Source organism: Lupinus angustifolius, unplaced genomic scaffold, assembly GCF_001865875.1.
Source record: "Lupinus angustifolius cultivar Tanjil unplaced genomic scaffold, LupAngTanjil_v1.0 Scaffold_632, whole genome shotgun sequence".
NCBI lineage: Eukaryota > Viridiplantae > Streptophyta > Magnoliopsida > Fabales > Fabaceae > Lupinus > Lupinus angustifolius.
The window spans coordinates 13,633-24,770 of record NW_017727959.1 but is presented as its reverse complement, the minus strand read 5'-3'; the positions used below and the strand labels follow the sequence as shown (position 1 = coordinate 24,770).

Sequence of the window (11,138 nt, the reverse complement as noted above, 5' to 3'; positions counted from 1 at the left end):
ATAGAATTGATGGCTAGGATAGATAGTAAGTTTAAAAAACTTACTCTCGTAGTAAGTGGATCTCCACTTTTTTTTTATGATAAACAAACATGTGGCTATCTAGTTGATGCATTAATTAAAATTATAAATTACCTAAATGATTCACATAGCCATATATTGACCCAAAATATCACCTTGTATAGGTTCCAAAAATGTGAGAGTTTCCCTCCCAATTTTTCTTGGTGATGATAGAATAATCAACTTTCTTTGGGAACAAGTAGCACACAACAAATTATTGGAGTGGAAAATTTTATGATTTTTCAGTGGATATCCACATGAGATTACAATTATTTTTCACAGGTATAACCGGACATTTCACATCATAAACTTCTAATTATATTATGTAGTTCAAATGTAATAATATCCATATCAACAAGTGTTGGTCAAGTGGTGTAAGATCCTATTGGATTCCTAAGATCGAGGGTTCGATTCTTGGAAGTAACACTCATTGGAAGAGACTTTCATGAACCTCGAAAGTAATTAGTTCCTTAATAAAAAAGGTGAGAGATATCCTTACTAGTATAACAAAATTTTATAGTGATATCCATTTAATACAAAATATTTGCATTGTTCCAAGTTCCAACTCTCTTTTTTTTAAACCATTTAGAGATATGAAGGTATTCAATATTTTCTTCATTGATTATATTGATATGACATCCATTTCGCTGAATATATATCCTTCGAACTTAGTAAGTTTAATATGGGACTTAATCAAATATAATGTCTTTATCAATGTGTCATTTTGTTCCTCCATACATAAACGTAAACAGTTTCCTTGCAATTCACAAAATATACATTTTTCTATGATTATGTGTACACTTAAAATGACCTTCCCATATTTTAGGTAAAAACAAGTTTATAAATCTGCCTCTTTTAAAAATTATTATATGTGCTATTAAGAATATGTATGAAAGACTGAAGACTAGTATGAGAATATAAGATAAAGTGAGAGAAGATTTTCTATTACCATTTAAACTATACTAATGGTCAATATTAAGTCCCTATTTCTTGATCTTTGATGTACTTGTAATTGTTTAGATGATAAAGATTAGTCAAACTCAATATAAATCATCTCATGTAATTTATTATATTGACAAAAATTGTTACAAATTATAAGATAATAATAATTAAATAATGACTAACAATAGAAACATAAACTATAAATAAATTCAGATAAAATAAAATTAACTAAATTCTAGATATGATAATTCTCTATCAATCTAAATATACTCTAACAGTACTTATTGGGCACATCTAAGAACCGATATCACAATGCATATTTTTATGAATGATATTGTAGTAGTTGGAAATTCGAGAGTCAAATTAAATGAGAAACTAGAAATGTGAAGAAAAACTTTAGAAGTACATGACTTTTGTATAAGTCGAATAGACAAAGTATATAGAGTATAAGGTTAACAAGAAGCAAACAAATCCTACTCTAGATGTAAAAATTGGATATCATACCATATCATAAGTCACTACATCAAATGGATGTCAGTTCCATATAAATTTGTTGTTATACTATTGGTTTGATCCATATAACCAATTCATTTTTAAAATTAAGATTTGGTTTTTGTTATATACCACAACATAAGAAATTTTGACAAAAGAAAGAAAAAGGGTTATAAGGAACTTAAATTTTTCAGGATAATATCTATATATTATCAGTGTAAAGATTTATATATAATAAGTACTTTATCCAATTTATATTATTTTTTTGACGAGTCAATGATAATTAAAATGAATGGTATATAACAGACTGACAGTATATAAAACTTTTACATTCTGGGTGCTAGTTTTTTCTCTATATTTTTTTTTGCATATAAATTTAACCAGTGCTAAAGGCTAATGTATCAGCCCATCCTCAAATTTATCATCATTGTAATACAAATGGCCCTCATAGTTTACTTATTGGACTAAATAGTCTGATCACATTTATTGTCCAAAGTTGAAAAAATCAATTTCAGACTTTAGATTTATTAAGAGATTAAATTTAATAAGTTGGTGAAGGAAAAACTAGGACCTCACATTGAAGATATTCCTATTATGCATTTACAATCTAACCCCTTATCTAATTTTGCCACTTTCCTAACTAAAAGGGTAGTTTTGGTAAAATGTCACATTCATGATCATAAACCATGACAGTGAACTAAAACATTATCTAGTTACTTCAACAACTAACTATATAAACTGAATTCCAACACTGAACTCAACATAGTTGTTTCTTGAATTGGATTGTTTAGTTCTTTGTATCTTCTTAAGTTCATAAGTTTTACTTGTGATAACAAAATTATATGGCTACAATTTTTTGTTTTTCTTCAACCAATGTTATGTCCTATGCATTGAAGAATGATGCACAATTTCATGGCAAATTTAATGCAGTCAAAGGAAGCAAAAACTCATCTTTATTGTTTTCTTGCATTTGCCTTGGAAGCCGAGTTAGTAACCATTTTCAGCTCAGATCCTCAAATGGGCATCCTCTAAATGTTGTTTCTTCTCATGATGGTGTGTTCTTCATTCTCATATATTCATCATTTTTTACATATGTTGCTTGTTTTTTTATGTAATGTTGTTACATATGTTATGAATGTTAACTTTAGTTGGTTATAGAGAAAAATCATGTGCGAAACGATTAGGAAAGATGATTCAAAGATCAATACGAGATCAATGTTTTGTTAATGAACATGATTTATGATAGAGCATTATGGTGTTGTTTGATCCATGTAGCCGACCTTACCTAGTGAGATTAAGGCTTGTTTGTTGGTGAAAATTTAGCTCGTTATGGTGCCCTTTAATCCATTAGCGAGCATCATCTTGTGGAATAAAGTTTGGTTAGGGCATACGAGGACTAAAACCAACTTCCAGTGCCGTTCTCGTTGGACTGCCCTTCCCCTCTAGAACTCAACTCGTAAACAAACCCTTAGGATAGCCGTGCTTGTTGGTTCTTTTTCTTTTCCTCATTGTTTGATATAGTTATAATGAAGGAAGTTGGCAAGTAATTGAAATGTGCTAATCTGAGTCAATACTAAGAACTCACCGATATGTCTAAGTTTTAGTTTTGTCATGTTGCACTAAAATCACATCTTATTTGTAGCTCCATTTACTTGTTTTTAATGAGTGCTTATGCTTAGTGACCATGAGGTCACAGGTTCAAATCCTGGAAACAGCCTCTCCGCTTGCGGGGTAATACTGCATACATATGCCCTCTCCAGACCCCACTAAGTGGGAACCTCGTGTACTGGGCCGCTTTTTTTTAGTTAAAATCGTATATCATATACTGACATATGTTAAATAGGTTTGGCTGGAAGTTCACTGGCTAAAGAAGATACCAAGCATCAATCAGTTGAAGGATCATTTCCCTTGGCAGGCTCAGAATCTACAGGATCCAACCTTAGCATAACTGTTGTTGGAGCTTCTGGAGACCTTGCCAAAAAGAAGATTTTTCCAGCACTTTTCGCTCTTTATTATGAAGATTGGCTACCCGAGGTTGTACTTTTTCATAGTATATCTAGTTTCATTCGGCAGCGATGCCTAAACATTGATGAATTACAATGACTTAGATGATTGAAATGTTTTCTAACATAAGGTTCTGTATTTGTACTCATTATGCAGAATTTTGTTGTGTTTGGATATGCTCGGACTAAAATGACTGATGAAGAATTAAGGAATATGATTAGCCGAACTCTAACATGCAGAATCGATAAGAAGTAAGTGCTATTGTGATAACATTATGTATCTCTTTTCTCATCCTATACTTCCTTTCATTTTATATATGTTGATAGTTTTGAACTTGCAGGGAAAACTGTGAAGATAAAATGGATCAATTCTTAAAAAGGTGCTTTTACCATTCTGGTTTGTACAATTCTGAGGACCACTTTTCGGATTTGGATTGCAAGCTCAGAGAGAAAGAGGTACCATATCTGCAATCTCTTTCTTTTATCTGGTTTTGTATGGTATTTTATTTAACATAAATGCTTGTAAATTTGGAATAGCCCGAAGTGTGGAACGAGTTTAGTTGCTTAGTTTTGGAAAAAAATTCTCTTTGGATCTAGGGTGCAAAAACCTATAGAGTAGTGGTGATTTGAAAGTTGAAACAGTGGTAGTACAAAAGGTTTCTCTTATCAATTGTAAAATTTAAGGCATTTTATATTTGTCATAACTAAATATATGATTTCATACAAATTAACATTAGATTTTACATGATAGGGGTCGGCCTAATTATCGAACTTGAGATTTGAGATTATATACATATATAGAGATCGAACAAGGATCCTCTCCTCCAGTATTGGAGAGGGGAGTTCTTGTTTTTCCTTTTGTTTTCAATGACGAAAGTGTTATTTGATTGTAAATAAAAGGATAAATGTATTATACCAAGTTGTATTTTCTTTTGTTTTTGTATTACTTGCCTCTCGAGTACTGGAGAGGATCCTTAGTCATAGAGATCGAGTTTGAGACTATACTTTGATATATTTGACAATGGTTTCTTCTAGGATGGAAAACTTTCAAACAGGTTGTTTTATTTGTCAATACCTCCAAACATATTTGTGGATGTGGTGCGATGTGCTAGCCTTAAAGCTTCTTCGAAAAACGGCTGGACGAGGGTCATTGTTGAAAAGCCATTCGGTCGTGACTTTGAATCATCTAGTAATCTAACAAGATGTTTGAAGCAGTACCTCACAGAAGATCAAATATTCAGGTGCATTTGGTTCTTTTTTTCAATTTTAACAAGCTAGAGAGAAAAGTTTTGACTCATTGAAAATTGTTCAGGATTGACCATTACTTGGGTAAGGAGCTCGTGGAGAATCTATCCGTGCTTCGCTTTTCAAATCTTGTTTTTGAGCCTCTATGGTCCCGGGACTACATTCGCAATGTGCAGCTAATATTTTCTGAAGATTTTGGAACCGAGGGTCGAGGGGGGTGAGTCATATACGGTTCTTGATGATATTACAAAGAAATGATAATCCACACAACTAATCAGATCATCTTTATGCTTTTTCTTTAGTTACTTTGACAACTACGGAATCATTCGCGACATAATGCAAAACCATCTTCTGCAAATACTTGCATTGTTTGCAATGGAAACGCCTGTTAGCTTGGATGCCGAGGATATCAGAAATGAAAAGGTAAATCTCTTCTCAGCTTTCACTATCTATAGTTTACTTTACTGATAATATACGATAAGTTCTTCAATCAAGTCCTCCTAAATACTCAGATATTATGGAAAGGTTTCATATATTTATTCAATACAGTTGAAATGAGAAAATGTGGTCGGTTTAAAGTAGTCAAACAACTTTTTTAAATAAGCTTCAAACTTGTAACGTCTCTAGAAACCGGTTTTACAATAAAAACTGATTTTTCTTAATCCAATTATGGTTGCCAAACATGTCAGATTAAATCCAAAACAATGTTTTTGCCCACAAAAGGCTGTTTATTAAGAAGGCCGAGCCTCAGCACAACGATAAAGTTGCTTGCTTTGTGGCCTAGAGGTCATCATAGGTTAAAATCCTAGAATCAGCCTATTCGCTTGCGAGAATAAGGTTGCATACATCTACCCTCCCCATACCACACTAGGTGGGAGCCTTGGGCCACCGTTTTCTAAAAAGGTTGTTTATCGGGAATTAGTGTTTCCGAATCATGCTGATATTGGTGTTCACTGAGAATGGTCTTAACTCAGGTGAAGGTTCTGAGATCAATGAGACCACTACAACTAGAAGATGTTGTTATTGGTCAATATAAGGGCCACAGCAAGGGTAGCAAATCATATCCTGCTTATACAGACGATCCAACTGTTCCAAATGGTAGTCTTACGCCGACATTTGCAGCAGCAGCTCTTTTTATTAACAATGCTAGATGGGATGGAGTTCCTTTTCTCATGAAAGCTGGCAAGGCTCTCCATACTAAAGGGTATTAAGCATTTCTTCTTTCTTAAGATTTATTATGTGTGGCTTTGATTTTGCGATATACTCTTCGGAATTTTAGTGACGTAGATCATAATGTATCCAGTGCAGAAATCAGAGTACAATTCAGACATGTCCCGGGTAACTTGTACAAGCGGAATTTTGGAACTGATCTGGACAAGGCCACCAATGAGCTTGTGCTTCGCGTGCAACCTGATGAAGCTATATATTTGAAGATCAACAACAAAGTTCCTGGTCTCGGAATGAGATTAGATCGAAGTGACTTAAATTTGCTTTACCGAGCAAGGTATTTTTCGATATTCTAGATATGTACTACATAGAATCGCGAATCGACTAAATTAGCTTCATTTTTACTATTTGTAGATTAAGTATCACTTCTAGTTTAAGTTAAATTTGAATGGAGAAGTTAAAATATTAATCTAGTTAGTTCTTCGGATGCATAAGATGTTACTAACCATTTGTGTCAGTCTTGCATTTCCATCGTTGTAATTATACTTCGACAGAACCATTGATTGCGAAAATATAGCGTAACAATCATACAAAAGTTCCATAAGCTGAATTCAACCATGATATTGAAAGAGATACAAAAACATGTTTTTATAACGGCATTAATATAACACATTCGATTTCTGTGAAGGTATCCAAGAGAAATACCAGATGCATATGAGAGGCTACTCTTAGATTCTATCGAAGGTGAGCGTCGGTTGTTCATTAGAAGCGATGAACTTGATGCAGCTTGGGCACTATTTACTCCGTTGCTAAAGGAAATCGAGAACAAGAAGATTGCTCCGGAGCTATATCCCTATGGAAGCAGAGGACCAGTTGGAGCACATTACCTTGCTGCAAAGCACAATGTAAGATGGGGTGATCTTAATACTGATGATTGATAACTGGCAAAGAATTGTTGTTGGTTATGCTCTATAGGGAGTGTTTTCGACACTTTTTTGTTTGGAGATGTAAGGATGATGTAATCGAAAATCAATTCCGGTTACAATTATTGTTTCACGGAAGGATTAAGGCTTGGTTGTTGTATGTAAAGATGATGTAGAATTATGATTATTGCATAGTAATGAATAAGAACTCAAGCATCCTTTTTGGTAGATTTGTTCAAGCATTGATTAGACCGAAACTTGTCAAGTTTGATGTAAGAAATTGGACAGGCATACGTTGAGCATGTAATTGAGGGACAAGTATCTCACACTAATAATATTGAAACAAAAACAGAAAAAAATAATAATGAATGTTTAATTTTTTTAATTGACCTGTCATGTTTTAATTGGTATGGGGCATGGTTTCGGGTACCAAAAGTTCCATTATTTGTCTCATTTGGATTACAACCACTCCTTATCATGTTTTATAGAGATGAATGGCCCGCCTCCAATGAGACAACTAAAATCCTAATGTAATAGTTTTATGTATCTTTTTCACTTACAAATTATTAACTATTTCATTCATCATCTCCTACACACTTAAATATACTTAACAATTTGGATTAAGGTTTAATTATTGTTTTACCCTTGTAATATTGTTGGGAGTGTTTGCCATACTTTTAGATTGAAAGTTGAAGGATTAACATGAATTAGGTTCTAGTAAGTATGCTTTAGAATCTAAGAAAAACTTGTTTTATCAGTACTAGTGTTGATCGGTACTCCGTGTCTATCAACCCGCATTCTTAGTTTTTCTAATATGTGTCATTTTTATGTTACATTCTTTAAAGAAAATAATTTAATATAACAAACGTTATATAGAAACTCAATAAAGACTAAAGATGTAAGAAAATTAAAGAAGAAAAGATAAAAATAAGAAAATATGTTGAAGAATAATGATGTATTTTGAAAAAAGAATAAAAATAAATTTGGAAGTTTAGATAGTTATTAATGGAGAAGTTACCAAAAGAGTAACTTTGGAATATAAAAAATTATGTCACGATAGTTATTTGTAGTTTTGACTTTTATATAGTATAAATATAGATGTACATAATTTGTAGATAATGAAACCAAATAAAATATGAATGTACAACCAAAGTTATATGTCATCCTATGAATAAGGAACTAAGTTGGTGTGTGTTGACTCTCTACCCAACAAAAATCGAACTCTTAATCTTTGAGGTTACTTTACACTATTAAATCAATGGTTAGTGGTATTTACTATTTATATTTTCTTTTTGGAATTACCTTTCTTCACACACTTTATAACTTCTACTGCCATGCTCATTCTAGTTGACTTCAACTTGCTTTCTAATCCCAATTTAATGTTTCTATTTTAATGGTTAGATTTTTATTTCAAAACCAATATTTGATGTCGATATTATCGAAAATTATTTAATGCAAATGTAAAAATAAGAAAAATAAATCAGAGTATTGAAGTGTGTATTAAAGAGTTGCTTGTTTTAACAGCTATTGTACATTTGATAAATAATAGTAATAAAACAATTAACTTTACCTCATTCATTCATGGTATAATATTGAATATTCGCTTAGTCCATCTATTCTTTATCTTTTTTTAATTTAAGGTATTGAAACTATTGATACAGATTAAGAAAATATTAATTTAATTTCTATTTTACAGACTTTTTAATAAAAAAATTATCTTAGAAATTGTAAAGATTTAATTCTGTAATTAATTCATAATGTAAAAAACATGAAAGAAAATTATTTAATGAGGACAAAATTGGAAAATGCTTTTAAATAAGTCTTGAAAATACAAAAGTTTTGAAATAAGAAGAAACCCACAACTACAAAAAGATAAGGAACAGGAATATAATTTTAATTTTGAGATTTGCGTTATTAAAGAGATATTAATGCTGATATTTTGTGATTAGCTATAATTTTAAGTATATTCTTGGGTCAAAGCTACACCTCATAAAAATGTTAAATATCTCGACTTTTCAAGCTTTTATTGTATTGCGATTTACAATCTTTATTAGATGAAATCTTCATCTTAAATTGAGATATGAAATATTAAAATATATCTAATGATTTAATTTATCATAAACAATTATATTAATTAATTAACAATAACAACTTGTCATTTCAACTTCATGAGTACTTTGCTAGTCTAAAAATATTTTGTATCATAAAAGATGATAAATTACAAAAATTGAATTGTAATTTAAAAAAATAAAAGAGATAAAGATAATTCAAATTGTTCTAATAAAAAAGAGAGATAAAAGTAATCCCTAAAATTACTCTTTCAAAGATAAAATCCGTTGAATTATTGAAGGGGAGTAGTTTTGCAACCAAAGTTGAATTCAATCTATAATAATAAAAACCAATCTCTTAACAATCAACATGACCCAATTATAAAAAAAAATTATATGAAGAAAACGTAGACTTATTCTTATTCAATAATGAAATTATATCATATCTGAGTCATAATTATTTATTATATCCTAGTTATATAGTAGTGTAAGATTTCACTATAAAGTGACCAAATATGTTTGATAATGCCGAAAAAATTATATTAGTTATATCTAAATTATATCTCTTAAGATACAATGTGATACAATATCTTTTTTGATAAGGGCTTATCCTACTTAATCTTTCTGATCTTATTTAATTTACAATCACACACTATATATTAAACTTAGAATTAAGCACAACTTCACTATCCACCAGATTTTCTTCTATCACATAGTCCAAACTTTATACTTCATAGCTATATTAGAGTTTGCATATTTTTGATACCTTAGAAGGATTTTTCAGAATGGAATCAGAATGCAATGCTGATATGAGTTATATATCACACTTACCAGATGAAATTATGCAACACATTCTATTCTTTTTACCAATACATGATGCTGCTTCTACCTCTATTCTTTCCAAGACTTGGCTTAGAGTTTGGAATTCTCTTCCAGTCTTTACATTCACCTTTGATCAACAGAACCTCGGTTTAACCGTACCTGAGTTCGTGAATCGAGTAAACCAATCATTGTCTCCATTGCAAAGTAACAAGGCTGTCATCAAAGAATTCCTTGTTGTCATGAATCTTTCTATACAAGAGCACAAGGATTTTGTTTCTGATATAGATAATTGGATTTCTTGGGTCGTAAGTAACTGTGTTAGAAAGTTAACTATTAGAGTTTCAAGTCTAACCCAAATCTACATTATACCTGAACTTTTTTTCACCTCAAGATCCTTAGTGGTTGTTAAATTACATGGTTGTAAACTTCCTGAAACAACACTTGAGGATCTAGAAGAATTCAAGTTTGTGAAAGAACTAACTTTGTATGATGTTGTTGCTGATGATTATCAAGTTCAGAACCTAGTAGATTCTTGCCAATCACTTGAGAAACTCACTCTTATATTGGATCACACAATGGATTTTCTTGAACTTGATAACTTTCTGATGCTTCATTATGTGTTTGTAAATGTTCAAATGCTTACGATTGATGCTATAAACCTTCTAACTCTCAAGTTTACCGCGCTTCGCGAACTGCATCTTTCGGACTCTACTAACAACATAAGGACTCTGTTGTGCGGCTTCTTGCCGCGGTTTACGACTCAACACATCTCATTGCAAGAAATGCTTTCCACCTTTACCCTTCTTAAGGAATTTCACTTACATCTAGGAGAAAGTGTTAATAGATTCCGAATTCAACATTGCAATGTCAAAATTTTACATTTGTATGGGAATGATATACCTGAGAGTCCATGGCAGGTTGAGATTGATATGCCAAGTCTATGCCAACTGCATTTCACTGGTGAAGTATTTCCTTATTCAAGTTATTACTGATATAAACTTTGAGTAATGTTAGTAACACAACATTGTTACTATATGATATCCACACTAATATCATTCTATTCATGATCTATGGTCATTGATGCATGAAATTTTAATGTTGTCTCCACTTTTTTTTTCATTCCCTAATGAAGTTTAATGTCATGAAATTTTTGTAATGTAGAATTTGATCACAGTAGAACAGCTACAAGCACAAAACTTTATTCATCCCGCAACGAAGATCAAGAAGTTGGTACTAAGTTATTTTGTGGCATCATCAGATTACACATCTTTTCTTGATGTGTTGCTTTTTACTTGCCATCCAAGTTATCTGTTGATAGAAACTTGTGTTCTTAATGGTGATCCCTTTATCAAGGTAACCCTCCTTAGCTGAAGAATGATATACATCTTAGTTATATGTCTGACCCCGACCACAGTCGGGGAGCCTCAAAGCATCGAAGA

The 11,138-nt window shown here is 31.7% G+C and overlaps 2 protein-coding genes across 2 annotated transcripts; both read left to right on the top strand.

Annotated features, from left to right (window-relative positions):
• The first annotated feature begins 2,235 nt into the window (after positions 1-2,235).
• Positions 2,236-7,059, top strand: LOC109341762 (glucose-6-phosphate 1-dehydrogenase, chloroplastic-like). Its single transcript, XM_019579734.1, has 10 exons — positions 2,236-2,544; positions 3,335-3,525; positions 3,652-3,746; positions 3,836-3,950; positions 4,530-4,735; positions 4,807-4,956; positions 5,042-5,162; positions 5,714-5,943; positions 6,043-6,243; positions 6,595-7,059. The coding sequence occupies exons 1-10, from the start codon at positions 2,334-2,336 to the stop codon at positions 6,842-6,844; spliced, it is 1,770 nt and encodes a 589-aa protein (XP_019435279.1). The 5' UTR covers positions 2,236-2,333; the 3' UTR covers positions 6,845-7,059.
• Positions 7,060-9,662: 2,603 nt separating this feature from the next.
• Positions 9,663-10,691, top strand: LOC109341761 (putative F-box/LRR-repeat protein At5g02700). The gene has a single exon (XM_019579733.1). The coding sequence runs from the start codon at positions 9,663-9,665 to the stop codon at positions 10,689-10,691; it is 1,029 nt and encodes a 342-aa protein (XP_019435278.1).
• Positions 10,692-11,138: the final 447 nt, after the last annotated feature.

Excerpts from the sequence above, each read along its gene's own strand:
- LOC109341761 (XM_019579733.1), top strand. The coding sequence starts at position 9,663 with ATGGAATCAGAATGCAATGCTGATATGAGTTATATATCACACTTACCA.
- LOC109341762 (XM_019579734.1), top strand. The coding sequence starts at position 2,334 with ATGGCTACAATTTTTTGTTTTTCTTCAACCAATGTTATGTCCTATGCA. Across the intron at positions 2,545-3,334 it reads TGTTGTTTCTTCTCATGATG|GTTTGGCTGGAAGTTCACTG; the intron begins GTGTGTTCTTCA and ends TATGTTAAATAG. Across the intron at positions 4,736-4,806 it reads ACAGAAGATCAAATATTCAG|GATTGACCATTACTTGGGTA; the intron begins GTGCATTTGGTT and ends AAAATTGTTCAG.